This window comes from Peromyscus maniculatus, chromosome 2, assembly GCF_049852395.1.
Source record: "Peromyscus maniculatus bairdii isolate BWxNUB_F1_BW_parent chromosome 2, HU_Pman_BW_mat_3.1, whole genome shotgun sequence".
NCBI lineage: Eukaryota > Metazoa > Chordata > Mammalia > Rodentia > Cricetidae > Peromyscus > Peromyscus maniculatus.
This window is the reverse complement of record NC_134853.1, coordinates 118,615,182-118,635,418: the sequence shown is the minus strand read 5'-3', so window position 1 is coordinate 118,635,418 and position 20,237 is coordinate 118,615,182. Positions and strand designations below refer to the sequence as shown.

The 20,237-nt window shown below is 43.8% G+C and overlaps 1 protein-coding gene across 7 annotated transcripts in view; it reads right to left on the bottom strand.

The window, feature by feature from the left end:
* Positions 1-1,475: 1,475 nt before the first annotated feature.
* Positions 1,476-20,237, bottom strand: part of Nfia (nuclear factor I A) — a 347,864-nt gene continuing 329,102 nt past the window's right edge. For all 7 annotated transcript variants that reach the window (XM_006974032.4, XM_042271440.2, XM_042271442.2 and 4 more), the window contains one exon: positions 1,476-8,788. In XM_006974032.4, the coding sequence (XP_006974094.2) occupies positions 8,771-8,788 (18 nt within the window). In that variant the 3' untranslated portion in view covers positions 1,476-8,770. The remainder of the gene's footprint in view (positions 8,789-20,237) is intronic.

Genomic DNA, 20,237 nt, shown 5'->3' with positions numbered 1-20,237 from the left:
TCCTGTGTTTCTGTCATGTATATTTTCAACATGATGAGAAAAGCTTTAAGAGGAAGAAACATCCATCTTGTGCTGCAAAGACATCCAGTGTCTTTACTTCATGTTGAAGTCTTCAGACTTCATGTTGACCATATTGCCTCTCCTTTCTTCAGCTTAATATGCCTTCCTGGGGTCCCTGATAGGTATAAGCTCCCTTTGATTTCAGGTACATTTTCTATATTGTTTTCTTACTGTCCACTATGAAATAGTCTTAAATCCCTCTTTTGCCTAGTCCGTTTCTACCTATGACACTGGCCTCACTGACTTTCAGAACAATGTAAAAAGACTCCTTATGACTGTGCTATTGAGCTCATCTGTGATATTTATTTTGTCTACTAGACCATAGGGCTCAGAAGAACAGGTAAAATGTACTGACTAGTCCTAGCATTGGCATAGTTTCTGGCACACAGTAGGCACTTTCCCATCAATATTTGTTGAGTAAGTAGTTAACAGAATCAAGATGTTGTGGTGATTACAGGAAGGAAGTTGGCACCTGACTTCTTGGATTTGAATCCCATACAGATGATTCTTCTTTGCATGACCTCCAGTAATGAATCTCTCCGGTTAGGAGCCTCTTCTAGAAGAGGATAAAAAAACATACTTCTCTCACAGTGTGGCCTCAAGGTTAAAATGGATTAAATGTGCCCCTTATTCATGTCTCTGCATGCCTAGTTTACCAGTTCACATTCTTCAATGAAGCTGGGGCTGGTATTTTCCGTGATTCTATTTCCAGGATCTCTTTCTCAATGGCTACTATTAGATCCAGCCAAGGAGACACACAGGCGGGAGCCGAGAGGCTGGAGAGGAGAGAGCTTCCGAGAGGCTGGAGAAAAGAGAGCTTCCTGTCCAGAGTGGCAGCATCAGCCACAGCTGTAGAGCATTCTCCAGCTCCAGCTAGGCCTTGCTCTGCAGAAACCTCACTTTTCTTGGTAATTCTAGCCCCAGCCAATCCCTTTCTCCCAGAGGTCTTAGTCCTAGCTACGGAGTGTTCCTACTCTGACGGTGCCCTTCTCTCCCCAGAGACCCAAGTATCAGCCATGTGTGTCCCACCCTCATCACCTGAACCCTTGTTTTCTTGTGCTTCTCCACATCCATGGCTGATGGCTGTGCCTTACAGGTACACCATCCAGGGCCATTTAGAGCCCCTTCCCCCAGGGGACCCACTCCCTGACTCCTGACAGCAATAGTAAACCAGGGAGCAAGCACACCAGGCCCACAGGAGGCTCCAGGTGGGTGTGCGACCTTGCATCTGCCCAGGCAGGTAGAGGGCCACACTCTCCTTGGAACACTGTGAAAGATCCTACGAACATAAAACTCATCAAGGGTAACTCAGTGCTGTAGTCAGAAAGCCCATCTTTTGGAGAAGCACCAGCCCACCATCATAGCTCGCTCACCCACTAGGCATGCATGACGTTCACAGCAAAGGAGGACATGACTTCTGTAGCATTAGCAATTTTTTATTTTTCCTTTTTTGTTGCATAGGAAATGCAGTACTTGCTTCCAGTAATTGTATTGTAATGTGAGAAGGTGGTAGCACTAACGGTTGAATACAAGAGTTAAACTAATCCACACCAGCTCAAAAACCCTGTGGAGATTTAGTTGATAAGAATGGACGCCCACAGTGATTCTCAACCAATTACAAGTTTTCACAGAACACAGTAAACGAAAAGGGTAACTATGAGAGTCAATACAGATATGCTAGAGGCCCGGGGCCCGGCTCATAAAAACAATTTCAGACCAAGTTATTAACACGGGGTGTTTTGTTTCACAATAGCTCTCTTTTTCCGTCATTGGAAGTTTTTAATCCTTTCCCCCACAATTTGAAATGAAAATCAGAGGCACTCTGAGCAGACTTTTTTTTTTTTTTTTTTTTTTCATGTGTGATGGGAAAGGTTAGTGGGAGGGCAAAGAAGGACTTAGCCTTGACAGTCTTCCTAAGGGGGACCTGCTGGCACTCCATGTCTAGTCTGGCTGGCATCTCAGTGGCAAGGCTGCTGAGTCCAGCAGAGAGACAGTGGCCTGAGGGAGAAGAGAGCTAGCAGCTCCCTCACACTTGCATGTGGCCTGCGACCTTTAGTTGAGAATGCTAACAGGTTAAAAAAAAAAGCCAATTTACAGATCATTACCAAGAAAAAAAAATTAAAAAAAAAAAAAAGAACATTACAAGTAACAGTCAAGGAAAAGAAAAACCAGCTTTAGGTTTTTTGAGAAGCTGAGCATCTAACAGCAGGAAGAACAGTCTATTCCTTGGACACCCCTTGTAACCACTGTAGAGACAGGAAACCTTCCATGTTAAAGTCTGTGATACTTTCTGCCAGGAACTTGCTCTAGTGTGATCAGAGGTAGCACTTCTCCTGTATACTCTTGTGGTCCAGATACATTTTATGACCCAAACAGCACAGTGAGTCCACTTGTAGGATGCCCGACACACAGAGCAGGTGTCCTCTATGCGCTATATCTCCAAGGTAGTGTTCTCCCTTTGCTGGGATCTCTTCTCCATATCTTATCCCTCTAACTTGCTTACTGGCTTAATGCAACCCTTTGGAGAATGGAAGGCAGATGGGTGCAGGTTCATGGGGGAAAAAAAGAAAACAAATATTCAATTTGGGAAGCAAGTAGCTTCAAATTTAGACCAAAAAAAAAAAAAGAGCATATTTTAAAAATCCCGTGTTAATAGCAAACTTCTTTGTTATGAATCGGGCCCAAAGTTTGTACAGAGTTATAGTTTTGAAGAAAATATTGCATCTGTGCATGTAACTAAATAGCCACGTGATTTCTTAAGTTGTTTTTTTTTTCTTTTTAATATGAGGAAGTCAGTCTGGTGTGATGTGGATCAAGCATGGGTCCACTGTCCACTAAGATGCTTCAGTGTCGCCAAGCTTCTGCTGAGGCTCAAGAAAGCGACTCTCACTTAGAAAGGATCTCCGAGTGGTTTTGCAGCAGACTTCTTGAAATTCAAATGGTAGTTTTGAAACAAAAATTCCACCAGATACTGATTTCTGAAATCAAACACCCATGCTTGTCCCTTAAGAGAAATAAAACGAAACAAAAAAACAAAACAAAAACAAAAAAATGAAAACAAAACACACGTAATACTGAATTTAAGTAAGTGTACACCTCCAAGATACTGAAGACAGCCGGAAGGAAGACAGAGTTCGCGTTCTCAGTGAAATACCTCAAACCTAGCTGACAAGAACCGAGGCAGAAAAAAAGACTAACAGAACTTTGAGTAATATTCATACAGTTCACTAAGCATTATGGAATAGCATGCATAATATTGTACGGTTATTTTACATCACCTATACCAGAGGTCCTGACTGACAGACAGCGAAGGCTACCGGTGTAGAAAAAATCTTACTTCAGAAGAGCAGTATAATACAGATTTCACAGGCACTACATTTTAATATATCAGGTATTATGCTGGTTTTCTTATAATTCTTTCTGTCCTAAAGCTGGCATTATAACAATGACCAAAAAGGCAAGGATTGAAGTAAACGGAAAGTAGATACCAAAGTTGATATAGGTTTTTTTCTTTTTCTTCTTCAGATAGATTAGTGCATAGTTCTCATGCAGATAAACACTGCTATGCATTTACACTGTTGGGAAGCAGAGTGAATTGAGCCCAAGTTGTCACATTTGTGTAAATCATTTTGTCAGCCTGTAATAGCACCATGTAATGGATTTGCATTAAACATTAAATTGATTTCAGAACTGGTGACACAGTATTCACTACAGTTAAGTGCTATGGAATAGCTTCAATATACCTGCTATATATCAAAGCAATTTTCATCCCACTGCTTTTTTTTTATTGGAAAAAATAAAGGGGGAACACACATGACACTAATTAGAAGAATGCACAGCCTTGGACGTGGAGAAGGCAGAGTAGGATTCCTGTCAAGCAGTGAGTGCATGCATTGACTTCAAGACAAAATGGCCTCGGAAGCCCGTGTAAATGAAAGCCATGCCCGAAGGGCGGAGCAGCCTCTGGGACTGTCTAGGAAGGTCTGGCGGGTAGGCTGGGAGGCACCACCAAAGCTCTCCTCAATGACCACACTTCTCGTGTTTTACACCTGTTCAATGGAGGCCTGCTACCAGAAACAAGAAAGGAGAAAGAAGCAAAGAAAAGCCAGAAAGACAGAGACACACAGAGAGAAAGAGACAGGGAGGAAAAGGATAGAGTGATAGAGACCAGGGGATGGACTCTGTTGTAAAGAATATCAAATGACATTCTTAAAAACCACTCTCCACCAAAAAAAAGAAAAAGGAAAGAAAAAATCACAGGAGAAAATGATTTTCTTTGCAAATACTTCATGACATCACCACTGTCGAGTTGTTGAAGCACATGGGGATTTGGGAAGGTGAAAGGCAAACTTTTTGAGATGGGTTTTGCATATTCCTGTGGGCTGACTGAATATAGCACAGTGTGACTAGAGATTTGGATCCTGCACACTTGGACTGTCAGGAAGGGGAAAAGGAGAGCTTGGAGAATGCAGCCTGGAGGGCCTGTGGGAGCCATGTGGGTGGTGGTGGCACTGGGTGGGGAGCGAGCTAACAGATGTCATGCCAGGGGCTGAAGAGACATACCTTAGTGGGAAGAAGAGGGCTGGAGGGGAGGAGAATGGCACCAGAGAGGCTCCTGCCCCGAGAAGTTAGAAAAAGAGCAGTGGCCAGGAGAGGGGCCGGGGCAAGCATTTATCGGCAGATGTTACGAGTTAGTATTTGTGCCTCTGACTTCAGTTCCCAAAGAAAAAATTGGGGGGAGTCATTTGAGGGACTACTTTTGCCAATTGCATTAATGCCATTTGATGGGAGAGAAAAAAAAAATCCAACATTTCTCAGAATCAAGGCTGGGCCTTCAAATGCTGATAGCTCTTGAGTCTGTCTGTCTCTACACCCTTGGAGTAAAGTCTTCCTCAAGCGCCTTCGCTCAGCTTTTAACCTAAAAATGCAAAACACGCGGATTGGTTGGTGTTTTGTCTTCCTACTTGCTGACAACCAAACTACAGTTTCCTGCGGCTTTCTTGACAATGAAGCATGGACAGAACCAGAACTCAGTGTATTTATACGTAACCCTGGTCTGCTATCACCTCACGCTGCCTCCACAATGGTTTAGAGCCTTGAAAACATTTTTTTTTTTTCCGGCAATTCTGTTCAGAGTTCCCTAATTTTAGCTTCATCAAACTTAATACAACAAAATACCTTCAAAAATACAGCACACCTGTAACGTCCATTTTGCAATGGTTTTTCAGTAGACCTACACTTCTCAAGCATAGGAATATGCTATACCATTGGCAGAAAAATAACTGTATTTAAATACTTACAAAAAAACCCCAAACAAACAAACAAAAAGGAAACAGGAAAGTTTTAAACTTAAATCCAGTTCCCAAAGTGGGTTGAAAAGAAACAAAAAGCAATTCTATGAACGCTGCCTTTATAATGAACAATCAGAAATTTCACTAGGCTAATTTGACAGAAATTTTTCCTCATTTAGACAACATTACAAAAGTCCTGCATTATAAAATAGGGTAGAATAAATCAGTGTAATCAATAAAACTATACAACGATACAAATTACATATCTTCTGAATGGGCAGCTTATTCTCTCTCTTTGCAGTCGTGACTACAACATGCTCACTAAAAACAACTAAAACTGCCCAAACTATTGCTTAGTTTGTTTTGTTTAAAAAAAGGGTGCAATTTTATTGTATATACAACCAATTTACTGGTAATACCTTGGCATTTTGCAAGGTTCTGACAAAATGTTTGTCTAGGCTTTTTTCCCTTCACTGTGAAGCACTGTAAGCTGCTATTGTTTCTTTCTTTCTCTCTCTCTCTCTCTCTCTTTTTAGTGCACATATGTCATAAGAAAGTAATGCCCAGCTAAGTGCTAGAGGGAAGGCAAAGTATGCTGCTGGCTATAGGAAGGGACACTGTACACTGACAAGCACACCGTACGTACAACAGCGTCAAGCGACTATTCAACCACTTATCAGACACATATGAAAATCCAAAATGTTTTATTTTATTTTTTTTCCTTAAATAGAGATAACCAGTAAACAATTTTCAGAACTTGGAAGTTTAAAAACGTGCATATAAAAATGGGCATTATGTACTTTTTATTGAATGTGGATTGACTGCTGTCTGCTAAGAAAAGTGGGTGTGGGGGCTGAAGAGAAAGGAAGTCGTCTTTTTTTTTTTTTTTTTTAAGGCTTGCTTGTGAAAGGAACAGTTGTAAAAACAAAATTGCTTGAAGCAGGGTCAGCTTAGTGCTTCACAGTTTGACTGCTTCTCTAAGAGGAGCCCTTCTGCGCACGTGCATCAAAAACCACAGAAAATACAAAGACAGACACCTAAAAACACACTGACTGCGTCAAGTGCAGCACTGACTTTGGTCAAATAAAAAAAAAAGGAAAATTAATAACTGCTAAGCTTTTCTACATGATATAAGCAGGTATTGCATATTTTCATATATCTGGGGGAAAATAAAGGAAGACTCCAAATAAATTGAAAAATGCAGCAACATCCCAAATACTGATATTGTAAGCATCTACAGAGCTCAGGTTAGCACTGCCACTGACCACACAGGACAATCAAAACTACGCCTGTCTGCGGAACAGCTAACTTTCTAGTTAGATCTAGATGTTGAAACTGACGATGGCTGACATAAAAGTTACATTTACAAAAAGTGTCTCCGAATGCTTGAGTAGGGAAAAACCCCTTCAATAGAGGAGCATGTGCAACAATTCCACAAATAATCACTATCCAGGGCAAGGCACATTGATATGGAATTTTTGTTTTCGTGCAAATTAAGGAAAAAAATAAAAACAAAACAACATCGTTTGGGGGTAAAGATGAGGAGCAAAGTGTCTTCCCAAGAATTTCAGTTACTTGATTGTATAGGACAGTAGTTGAGCCCTTCTGAAGGGCTGAGACAGTTTAAAGGCAGGTGCCTAGAGTGGGTTACAATATTGTCTTAATGCACTCTACTTTATCCTACATTAGCTATATAAAAATTAGTTACTAACACTAGAACATGCAGAGACTTCCTCTGGTCGGCAGGACCTGCCAACCAGAACACATATATATGTATAGTATAGGAACCCTTGAAGTTGCGTGGGAAGCAAGGAGGTGCTTCGCTGTCTGGTAGAAAAATCACTTGCATTTTTTTTTGTTTGTTTGTTTCTGCTTTTTTATTTTTTTGTTCTTTTTTGATCTTTTTTGTCTTTTTTTTTTTTTTTAACATAAGATACAAGACATTTGAGGGGGTGTGTGTGTGTGAACTTTTTTTTTCGTTTTCCCTAACGAGTACCCTTGGTCTGAATGGGTACCAGCAGTTGTGTTCCTATCTGAGTTGTTAGTATTAATTTTCCCATAGCCCAGTTCAGGGTCTGCAAAGGGTCTTTGAAACTTCTGGACAATGTCTGGTACAATGAGGCGTTTGATAACTGATAGATCTGGTGTTGCCATACACATGTAAAAATTTCCAGAATTGGCATCATTCATTCTAGTGATTTCTAGCTTATAAAATTAACAGATACCATGATTTCGTTTGAGTTATGTGCTTTGATAACAGAAAATAATTAATTAGCATTTAATGTAGTTAACATATTGTGGTAAAAGCACCATTAGATTTGTGTTTTTTTTTTTTTTAATTTTCCTTCAGTTTTTTTTAAAGGGATACAAGTTTAACAATAAAAAACATAAAAAGCAAAAATAGCTCCCCTTTTTCTTGCAAGGCTGTTTTTTACCCCAATAATTTAGAGTCCTGGGGTGGAAGGACTTGAAAAACAAAAATAGAATTTTCAACAATCTCTATCTTACAAAGATACTTAGCTATCCAATGAAATTGCACTTCACTCAAATCAAAATTCGATTGTTTTGATTCCTGTCAGTTTCTGTCAAAACAGACCATCTTCCCCATTTCCATGTGAATTTTTGTGTCATTGTTGAAATTGTTGAAAAATGTTTTTTTTTTCTATGTAAGTGCAGCATTTCAAAACTTAAAAAAAACAACAACAACAAAAGGAACTGATAGTAGTAGTCTTTGCCGTCCTTTTGGAATTGTTCTGCAACATGAGTGGGTCCACTGTCCTTGAGGGCTGTGTTGTGTATGTGACTGCTCACTGCTGAACCAAACCAAACGAAAAGAAAGATCAACGCAACTGCATTTTCTTTTTCTAATATGTTACAGAAAAAAAAAAGAAAGAAAAAAAAAAAAACCAAACTGCCCTTTGAGTGTCCTGTAAGTTACAGATCACGGATCTCAGCTACTACAAAAGACTTCGTTCCCCAGGTGCCTCCAAATGCTCAGGGAGGGGCACACCTGTGTGAGCAAATTCATGAAATACTGTGAAAAGGCCAGGCTCGCAAGGGAAGTGTGTTACAACGGGAAGTTAGTGAGCAAGGCTCATCCTCTACCAGCCACTTCACCTAATGCTCACACCACCACCAAAACACTTCAAATGTCACACAGCCCAACCATTTCCAGCACCATATGAGAAATTACGACAGTCCCTAAAGTATTAAAAAAAAAAAAAAATCCCGAAAGGCTATGGCCTTTGCTGTTTGACCATGATGCTTGCTGTTTCCATGTACAGGTTGATTCGAGTCGGTTTCTCTCCCCTTCCACTGACAGTGAAGTTGTAACTGCGCCGGGGTGAGCTTGCGTCCATGTTACAGAGTAGAGAAGGGGTCAGGTGGTCTGTCTGGTGGATGGTGGGACGCTGCAACTTTTATCCCAGGTACCAGGACTAGAAGACAAAAAGAAACATATAATTAGAAGTGTGGGTGAAGTGCTGGGGTTCGGCTCAGGGGTGGGTAGCACTTGCCTCGTGTGAGCAAAGCCCACAGTGATCCTTGGTGCACAAACACAAAAAAACATTTTTTTTGTTTGTTTGTTTAAAGTTGCTCTTTTAACCATGTGCTCAGAATTGACCTTGGAGGTTTACGTGAACGAGGAATGACAGACGACAGCAAATCCCAAGCCACCGAAATTTATCTTACTCCTATGACATTACAATTCATTGTCTTTGCTGGGGTCTGCCACTGTTTTGAGCCTATCTTACCAAGTGAAGCTTTTCTGGCCACATGACATCACATCAGGTTTTGTAACCTAGCAGTGAACAGACAAGAGGGCAAGGGATCTGGCTCTCTTATGAGTACCTACCTCAGTGACTGGGCGGGCTCAAGAAAGAGAAGCAAATTGGATAGAACGTGGCTGAAGGGGGAGGTTAGGGGCTGTAGAGAATAGTTATTTCTGTGACATATTTTTCAGTGAGGTGTAGGTACTCAAGACAAGTGCTAAACATATGAACACAAGATTCTGTGAACACACCAGGTGGCTGATGGTGGGCAGCCAAAACAGAAAGGGCCGCTGGGAAACACCGGATTGGTGACCCGGGGGATGGGAAAGCCAGAGTGATCCTCTCCACTTCTCTTCCTTACTTCCTTACGCTCAGGAGGAAGAGTTTTTGGTGCAAACTCCTCTTCCTTTCAGCTGAACACACCTAATTTTATGTTCTTCTCTTCGAAGAGACATATAATAAATATGATGACACCTTACGCAGCACCATCCATCTCAAGGAGAAGATGAGGCCATTGCTTAGTCCTCATCCATGTTTCTGCCCACTCAACGTGCCCTTGCAGCTGTCTCTCGGCTTGTGGACCCCGTCTTCTGTCCCTTCCGTAAATATCCCGGGGACCACCTTCATGTCTGCTGGCATTTCTTTGTCAACAAAGTCAGGTGAACAAAACGACCACCCATCGACCGATATCAAAATCAGTTTCTCAAGTGAGGTTAAACAGTGTATGACTTTTGCCAGCTTTCCTCTAAGTACCCTGAAAAATTCACTACTTTTCTTGGGAGTCGGAAAAGCCACCAGCTCCAAGGCAAAGCTAACAGCCACGAGTTCGGGGTTACGTCAGCACTGGTTCCGGAGGGCTAAGGCTCGCTCTTGTCAGGGAAAGTCGGGACTCCTTTGATCCCTGGGATAAATGGCTAACTGATAGCTCCATGGAGGTTGGTGTAAGATTTCCCGGCCACAACAAGCTACCTTTGATTTCCAAAGGAGTTTAAAAAAAAAACAACAAAAAACAAAACAAACAAACAAAAAAAACACAAGACAAAACAACAAAACCAAAACAAAACAAAACAAAAAACCCAAAAAACAACAACAAAAACCAAAAGCCTCCTAAGCTCAAACCACAAAACTACCCATCCTGTAGACACGTAGCTGTTCCTCTCTGACCGTGGGCTTTGGGGAACACAATAAAGCTGCTTATATCTGGAAAGGAAATCACCCTGGCTAGCGCACATGGCCTGCATCTAAGTGGACAAAAGAAAGATGAGTGAGAAGAAAGAAAGGGAAGCGGGCCCCAAACTGGATCTGTTCTAAGTCCTTCCTTAAAGCTGACACAGATCCCTTCCCACATTCTTTCTTTCTTATACACAACAGTCTCAGACTGAGTGGCCGGTGCTGTCCTCAATCTGTTTGCAGGCTAGAAAGCCTTCGTGAAATTCCGGACCCCTTCAGTGTGCCAGTCCGTCAGTACCTCTTGAAGCAAAGGCCTGGGACCTGGCGAGTCAGCAGGGGGAGCAGTTTCCCGTCCCACTGTTGCTGGACCCGGGACACTACAAAACCCAGCAGTGCCCCGTACTTCTGTTAAAAAGCAAAGCAAAGCAAAAGAAAAAAAAAAAGTTTCTTCACACATCTTACTATTCAGTGTGCCTCGCCCACAAGGTTACCCCAGAGCGGCTCTGTAACCCTTCACTGAAATAGGCTTTATTGATTGCTCTGGTCTATTGTTCTCTTTTCAAGTCCCCCAAGTTCAAGTTCATCCTGGTGTTACATCATGTCTGGTTGCTCTTAGCAACCAGACAGACCCAGACGTGACTATCATTAGCAAGAAACCCTCTGCTCTCCTCCCACCAACCTTCCAGTGGTTCTGACGTAGAGGACCCACTGCAAACACACTGAAGTATTTATTCTGCCTAATTTATGACCTGCCCAGCCAGCTAGACCCCCACTCCAAAAACCAACACTGTTGTGTATTTAATTAATCTGTCTTTCTTTGGCATTTGAGAAAGTTAGACAAAGGACTAATTATTGTGTTTCCCTCTCCACACTTTTCTTTTGGGGGGTGAATATTTGCATGGGAAAGAAAACTATGAGGCCCGCCATTGGCCCCTCCCCTTTCTCTTTTTGCCCTATTGACATTTCATGAAATACTTTAGCTGCTTAACGGAGTTAGAAGGGGGAAAAAAAAACCTGCGCTGTGAATGTTACTCCTTCTGAGTTGGTATTCAGTAACACAAATCAACTCATGACATGTTTAAATTTAAATGCTAACCACACACTCTCCGAGTTACTTTAAAGGTTAGTTTTTAATCAATAGAAGTTGCTGACTCTGGGTTTCTGAGCTGCACACTGCAACTCTCCGGCTTTTGTCTAATGTTAAAGCTTGGGAACTTTTTTTTTTCCTTGAGATGATTTTAGCAATGATTTGCAGACACAGAGGCTATTGTGCTCCTACCAGCAACACGTCAATAGAGGAGCCGAGCAGCCCTGTGGTGGGGTGTCAATATGACTCCTAAGGCAGGAGTTGGGGGTCTTTAATAACCCGTGAAAAAAACCTTAATTAACCCTTTCAGGTCTAAACCAAAACCTATTCTTCCACTTTTCACTCCTGTAATTTGACCATTAGTACTTATTTCAACATCACACTAATCTTCATGACAATTAACCCAGCTACTTGACCAAGGGCTTCCAGAATGGGAAGTCAGTTAGGGGAACCACACACGAACTTTTTTTTTCTCCTTTTCCTTTTTTTTGTTTTTTTGAATGAGGTTTCTTAGTAAACACTCTGCAGAAACATAGCAGAGAAACAGTTGTAACAATAAGAAATTCATCCATTTTGCCAATTTTTCTATCCATCAGTTTGTAGTTGAGGATACTGCTAATGGTGATGGGTATGCAGTCACCCCTAGAGAGGTGTCCCTGGATTTCTATAAACTTCCATGAACAGCTAATCACATCAGATGGATAAGGTAAGACCAGGAAAGGCCACTTTTCTTAGGACATTTTCCTTCAATTTCTGCTATTTGAAAACGTTGCAAGTTTGAGAATGCTCACTAAAGAATGACTCTGCACCTTCCTTCTTGGGACAGAAAAAAAAAAATAGAGAAGAAATCTGAAACTGGTAAATTCTTGGGTTGAATCAAATCATTGGGAAAATACTGGCACATGAAACAAAATTCATCGGTGGAGAGTCAAAAAAAATCATCTGACATCCGCTTGGGTTTCATATGGCTTCTGCCTTCATACTTTATAGTCCCTTAATCTGCCCTACTGTATCCAGGCGACTACAAAGGAGTCTCTGTCCCTTATCTGCAGTGAGTGGCAATATTATAGTACAGCATCGGAGGATGTTATCTTGATACATTTACATTGAGGAAGTAAACACTGAGCTTTGATCTATTTTTTTTCTGCAAGAACATTCAACTACAGTTGATTTGGTGGCCCATAAATCCACACTCCCACAGAGGCTCTGGTTTCAGAAAATTAGCCAGTTACATTCGCAATGTCCACAGTGTGGGGTGTACCAGGGGTGGGAGGGAACCTGTCCTCTTTCAGTGTTCAAGGTGAAACATCAAAAGAAATCTGCAGTCCAAGACAAGAGCTCAGCTTTCCTCCTAGCCGGTCAGATGGAGAAGTAATCTCATCAGGTTGGAAAGTGCTGACTCAGTATTTAATAAAGTGCCTGCAGATGTGGCGTCTCTAAGGTATTCAACTCATGTAATGCAAAACAGCTCTGCGCTGAAACGTGCTTATAAAATTTCATTTAACCATTGCAGCCCAGTTCTCCGAGGAGTTTTATCACACGTCCCACCCCTTAATTTACAGCTCCATGAAAGTTCCAGTCCCATTCTGTGGGGATTCTGGAATGCTCACAGTAGTCAGGATTTACGAACCATAACCAGCCTCCATCCCACTGCATCCTAAACAAGAGGGCTGAGATGGCAGCCGGCACTGTGACAGTGGCCGTCTGCTGCTTCTCCTGGGCCTCCTTGTGAGCAACTACAAAATGGAGTTGGTCCTGAGTCTGCTGAAGATGGGGGACAAGGCCAAGCTTGGGACTCGGCTCCTTGTCAACAACCCAGTCTTCTACCACATACAGCTTCCAGAGCCTTTTTACAGTCTCTCTCGCTACTCGGAGGGCCGGGCATACATTTAAAAAACAAAAAGGAAATAGGTCTGAGATAGTTATATTTCACTTGGTGGCGGGGTGGGGGTGGGGGAGAGGGTGCCGTGGAGGGCAGGACAGACTGTGACGGCAGAATCTGTTTTTCAAATTAAAAAGTTAAACAAAAGGCCTCAAGGGCAAAGTTTAACGCTGAACGGAAGGAGGTTGTTAATGTGGAATCCAGAACTGGGTGTGACACTTAGCTTTCTTCTCCAGGCAAGGTGGGTTATTTAAGGACATTTACACACATAAACGGAAACACCAATATACAGGAAGCTCCCCCACTCCAACACATCACTCCCTACCAGCCCCACCAGGGACACAGCAAGCGGATCTGCTTGAACGCAGCTACCATTTTGTCCCTTGTGGTGGTGATGCTACCTCTCCAGGACCGCACTAATCCAGCCAGTCATTTTTGGCTTCCTGTTCTTGTTTGCATGAACTAAGCCTACTATTTAGCACAAGTGAGTTGTCCTCGGCAAATTAGCCAAAAGTCTGGGGGGCCCACCCCCACCTCTGACACAGAAGGAGTAGACAGACCTCTGTGTGGATGCCTGGCTCCTCCTTTTAGGATCAACCACTTGGGAGCCCTTCCTCACTTGGTCAATAAGCACCAACAGCCTGCAGTTTGCTTGGTATTCTGTACATGATGCTCTGGGAATGTTAGGAGTCAAGAAAATGTGGCGTCTGCCTTTAGGGCTTTGGTGCCCAGCAGGAAGGGGCTGGCTTTGGACTTCTAGGCCCTTCATGATTTCTGAAAGGATCTTGGTAAACTTTTGTCGACTGATAAGGCAAAGTGCCCAAAGCACCCACACTGAATTCCCCTGATGGACTGCGTGACATCACGAAGGAAGAGCTCTGGGTCCAGACCCTGGAGCGCTGTGAATGAGAGAGGATGGCAGTGATAAGCACTGGACTCTTCTAGAAAGGGCCATGCTGTATACAGGTGTTAGTTATGGGTATTGCCAGCCTCAAGCTTTGATCTCCACTGCCATTTTTTTCTTGTCTGATTTTATTTTGTTAATTAAAGAAAGCCTGTTTTCAATAACTCTAAACCAAGACTTGTTTATTGTACAGGAAACTATTAAAACATTAATGGGCCGTGAGTGGCCTCGCTTACCTTTGCGGCCTTATCTCTTCACCACTGCTTGTTCTGTGTTAAACTCCTTCCAGAATCCCCCGAAGCCAAATGCTTTTTCCCTGCTGGGCCTTTGGCACAGGCCATGCCTTTTCCTTGCTATGCCAACACTTGCTTGTCCCCAGGGTCTAAGTTTAAGCGACCTTTTTTCCCTTTCTAAAGTGTGTGTGTGTGTGTGTGTGTGTCTGCCCCAGTGGGATGTGGAGGTCAGAGGACACCTTGCAGTAGTTAGCTCTCTCTTTCTATGTGGGTCTCGGGGGTCGAACTCAGGGTGTCAGGCTTGGCCGCAAGCCCCCTTACCTTCTTTCTGAGCCATCTTGCCACTCCCCAGACATCGCTTTTTTTCTGAGGGCCCTTTTCAGGGTCTTTACCCATGGGGTTCTGATGTGTTCATCTAAGTTGTTCCATTACCAAGAAAGACTCCGGAGTCAAATACTGGGGTGAACACTTGATGGACCAAAGGAGCAGGGGAGGAGCAGTTGACCTTCCTTCCGCACTTCCCCGACTGGAGAGACCACACAATCTCTAACTCCCTCCCTCCCCCTTCCTGTGTGTCTTCTCTATCTGTAGTCTTGGCTTCTCTGTGGCTAATTCAGGTCAGCTAGTCACTGGCTCCACCTCCTGATTCAAGGTTAACTTTATTAACACAGTGTGGTTGATATCCCGCAACAGGATATTGGGGTGTCACAGTGTGGTCAAATATCCCGCAATAGGGTTCATCTGTTACTATGCTGGGGTTATGGCAGTCTGCTTCTTTCCATGAAAGTTACTTCTGCTCTCAGGTGAGGCATCCCCAGTGAGGCATCAGGTGGGTCCTGCCCAGCGGCTGGCCGAGGAGGTGCTGAGCGAACGCTGTTAGGTACAGGAAGAAGAGAAAGCAGCACCCTGGTCCCCAGAGCCAGGCAAGAGCCACCCCTAGTAAAGCGCTCTCTCTAGGTGGATGTCCACAGCACAGCTAGGCCACACGTATGCTCGCAGCCCATGCTTTGGCCTGCTGTAGTGATGGGCACCCTCCCTAGAGAGGCCCAAGTCTCCAAGGGCTGCCCCAGGCGGTTCTGACTGAAGCGCTGTTGCAATGGGGCCGACTGTGGCCAACTGCGTCAGTGGCATGTGCAATAGCTTTGTAACTGTGGCCTTCTGCCTGCTTACTACACACACAGCCCTTGTCCAAACCACGGCTCCCTGGAGAATGACTCTGCTGCTCCCAGCCAAGACCTCTGCTTTGGTTCAAACCTCAATATGGGAAAACACTAATCTTTTTACCCCATAAACCATCCAGTACCTACAGACTTGGAGAGTGCGGGCACAACCCAATCCTGCCGGTTGTTCCACAGCTGGAATCTCACCATATCCCAGCTTAGCCCGGTGTCAGTCTCACCAAGTCAATTTTCTTCTTGGTCTCCCTTTATATTTTCCTCTGTTACTCTCGCCCCATGACACCAAAGACTTTTGTGTTGAAAAATTGCCCTCTGGCGTACTTGGGTTTGCTCTGAAGACCTGCTGGAGGGCTGTTTTCCACGGCCCACACTTGGACTCTGGAGTTCAACTCCACAGGAGTACTGGTTAGCTGCACTCTGTGGACTAGTCAGATCCTCTTAATCAAGGCCGGCAGTGCCTGAGTCTCAGCTTTCCACTCCACGAAATGGAAACATCTTTACCCATCTAGAGGAGATTGATGAGGTAATACTCGACCAAGAGCCTGTTCAGGAAACCAAGATCTGGGTTCTCTAACTGTTAATTATGGCTGGCCTGAGGGTCCATGTGGGTCCTAAAACGGACCCACTTCCTAAGAAAGCGGTCTGTCAACCTAGTGTTTTCTCATATTGAACGACATAACTTTTTTTTTTTTTTAAAGTGGCCGCGGTGCCAGCTCCCTGTTCTAGTTGCAAGGGAAAGTTCTTGAGAAAATAAAAATCTGTCTTTAATTGTGGTATTAAAGTCAGAGCAGTGAAACCTGCAACACAAAAGGAATTGGCTCAAGCCCCTGAAAAGCACCAGGCTGAACTGCAGGCCTTCCAGGCTGGGGATGAGGGGCACACAAGGAGGGAGGGAGACAGGGAGTCGTCAGGAAACCAAGTGGGACAGAAACAATCCTATTTTGGTTTTTGTTAGTGAATGGCATACTACATAGATCAGAGACTTCTTATAAAACACAAGCCCCCAGTGTACACAAAGCACAGGAAAACGTGAGGAAAAGGGGGGAAAGAGGAAAAGCAGCTTAGGGTGTGTTAACGCTGCTATTCTGTCAGCTTAAAGAGTATTTTATGCTTGATCAACAGCTCTTTTTTTATGGTGCTTTTCTTTCATTCATTGAAGACATCAAAGCGGGCCCCACCAGCGTACCTGCCCTTCTGGAGCGCTTGGGAGGAGGCGCTAATGAAGCCGGCCTCTGGGAGCCGGAGACCCCCGTGGACGCGGCAGTTCAAAGGGAATATTTCAACAATGATTACATTTTGTAAATCTTTTTATGAAAGAGACAGCTTATTTCCTGCTTTTTTCATGAAAAATAGATTCTATCCATTAAAGTGAGTCCGCGCCACGGAAGCTGCCTGGGATCTGAGGTGCAGGCTTGGAGATTAAGGGGGACAAGGACCCGACCCCCGATGAAATTGTCTTGAGCTCCCATCTCTTGGGCTGGGGTGACAGCACCGGATGTGCTGGGTGGAGCCGAGGTGGCGGCAGGACCTCGCTTGTTTGGCCTTGGGAAATGTGGTGTGAATGTGGGGTAAAAAAATGTGTGTGTGTGTGTGTGTGTGTGTGTGTGTGTGTGTTGTGTGTTGGGGGGGGCGTTTGGGGATTTAATTTTTCTCCCTGGGACCTACGTTTATGATCGGTTCTCTTTTAAGTTTTGATTCCACAAAGATCAACATATCAGGAAGCCCTGGGCCGCCAATGCTTCCATCCCGCACAAGCTAGACAAAAGATGATTTTTTCTCCCCATTTCATTAAGTGTTGCACTTAATGCCTAGAGGTTTAAGACAAACCCTTTTCCATAGGGGAAGTTCGTCCTAAAAAGATTAGGTTTCCTCTTAAGACACAAGGAGGGCTTTATTAGTATCTAACGCCTGTCTTTAGAGGGAGGATCCAGCCTTTTGTAAGTTTTGTCTTTCACACTGAAGTATTCTTTTCCTTAACTTTTTCCCTTTCTCAAGGAGAAAGTTGTGTAGAGTGGGGGCAAAAAAAGGGCCATAATTTCCTGGGGAGCCACAAAATGAAAAAAAGAAAAAAGAGTATGTTTTCTACATATTGGATTCCAATTTTTATTAAATGCCTGTTGTCTAACAAGGGCAGACAGTCACACTTGGGGTTGGCTGAATGGTGGCCCAGGGAGGTAACTTTTCTGTTGGAGGAGACGGGCGGGGGCCTGGAGATCGGTGCTCAGTAGAGCGTAGCCCTGTCCTAATAACCGTTCTCCCAGAGCCGCTCCTCTCAACATGGCTGGGGTTACAGCAAACCCCTCCCGAGGACTGCTATTCCCACTCTGTAGGTAGAGGAAGCCAGGAAAGGGAAAAGGAACGTGACAGCTAGGAGCCCAGTTATTTCAGAATTCTCCCACAGGCACAACTGCAGCAGAGTGCCGGGAGACCTGGCGCCCTGCCAGGAACAAACTCCAGCTTTCACCCTTCTGCTCCTGGAGCCTTTGCGACTGTACGACACCTGCACCTTCACACATGGTTGCTGTTTTAAGACAGAGTTACATGTAACCCGGACTGGCCTTGAAGTCACCGTACAGCCTAGGATGGCCCCAGGCTTCTGATCCTCCTGCCTATACTCCCCCAAACTGGGATTACAGGCTTGTGTCACTATAGCTGGCAATGTTGGGTCTTTCTGCCCAACAGGTGCCTCCTGCCTGGCCTGTGTGCTGCAGGTCTTTGTTTCTTAGCTCTTTGCTTTAGACCTCTGTGTACTGTCTCTGTTCTTTCCTTTCTGGTCCTGTTTCTACTTTCTACCTCAAGCAGATCTCTCCCTTCCAGGCCTGTGGTAAATCTGCAGAGGAATCACAGGACACCCCAATCTCTCAAGGATTGCAGTTCTTCCTACTACCCTCACCACAAGAAGGAAGAGGAAAGGAAGCCATAACCTCTGTGCCGGGCAGCTGGGACAGGGCTTCTACAGTGCACCTGAGGCAGCCTGAGGACACCATGGAGAAAGCTGTAGTGCTGCTGCACGTTTTGAATTCTTGAGAACAAAGATGGGGAGTGCTGCGTAATGCAACTGGGTCCAGGTCTGGGGACTAGGGACCCTGGACTACAAAACCCCACCCAACACTGGCTGGAGTGGAAACTTCTCTGATTACACCACAAAGACCGCGCCATTCCTACATGTCTTCTCTTTCTAGAACACCAGTCTTTAGATTCCACTGGTCCAGGAATCACCATTTCTTTGTCCACAATGTGGCAGTAATTTTGAGAGGGATGAGAGTATTCATGCCCCACTTGAGGTTAGGGTAAGCCCTGCTTTGGAAAACACCAGGCCAGCTCTGCCGAACGCAAGAGGCTCAGCTTAACTCTTGGGCACCCCAGGCTGCAGGAAATAAACTCAAAAGACACAAACCAGCTAAACTGGCCCCAAATGTGAGCAGTCATTAGGGAAGCCCTGAGACAGTGTGATGGGGTGTGGGGATTATCAGTTAGTTCTCTGCTGGCAACCCTGGTTAAGGGCAGTCCAACTTCCCTCAGCCCAACATTCTCTAAGCCCAAAAGACTCTTGACTCTTTCTCCAGAGACTGGGACAGGACTTAGAGCTTTACAACAAAATTTGCCTTTGTTAAGAAGTGACTGGTAAAACAAGACCACATTGGGGAGTTTACAACATCAATGACAGTTTTTTTTTTTCTTAATGCTGAAACAGCACATGCTTTTATGTTTAGATTTATTTCCTTCTGAACGTGTAGATTAAATTTATAACTAAGCAATACTCATTACTACAAACAATCCAATTCCCCCCCCCCCAAGTATTTCTAGGGGTTGTAAAGAGGCAGCTGGTCTATGGAGCTGGAACACAAGGTGAAGACCCCACAGGTGTGCCCCAAGTGTCAACCTGAAGGGCCTTACCAGTGATTTGGTCATGAATGCATCATATGTGATGGGCAGCATGACTTGGGGAGAAGAAATATCATCCTAGCACAGAATATTTATTTTTACTTTCTTAGTAAGGATTTCTGAAGAGATAATTTTATAAGCTAAGACAGATTCAAGAAGATATTATATATTACCAGGCACACAAGCAAGAGTTACCCTCACTTGTGTTTTTGGCTAAGTTCCAGTTGGTAGTACTCTACCAGCAATGGAAATTTAGGAGCCATGCAGAACACATGCAGAGTGCTAGCTCATGAGTCACACACGTCTATGATCACTGGGTTACTCTTTAAGAAAACCAGTACAGACTAAACGACTAGTATATGTTTGTCAGATCTTTTAAGGGTCCTTTCACCCTGTTAAACTACCATACTAATAAAAGAGCCTATTGTTTATTTCACAAGAACGGTGGCAACTTCAAGCGATCTATATCCACTGTCCTTTTGGTTTGGCAATTACAAACATCTTGCAGATGTACCAAATTGTGCTATTCTAAAAGATGGTCCAATTAAAAAAAATTCAATATTTTCCTTACTGTTAAAGAAGTGAACTGTCTGAGCGAAAATATGACTTCCTGTTCAACCACATCAACCTCTCTGTATTGTTCTGCAGAAACACATTTATGAGTTCAAGTTCAGGCTTAAACTAAATAAAATGCTCATCCAGAGTTTACCACCCGCCTCATTTACATGTATTCTCTCTGAACTCTGCTGGCACAGTGTGCTAGTTTCCAAGGCTTGG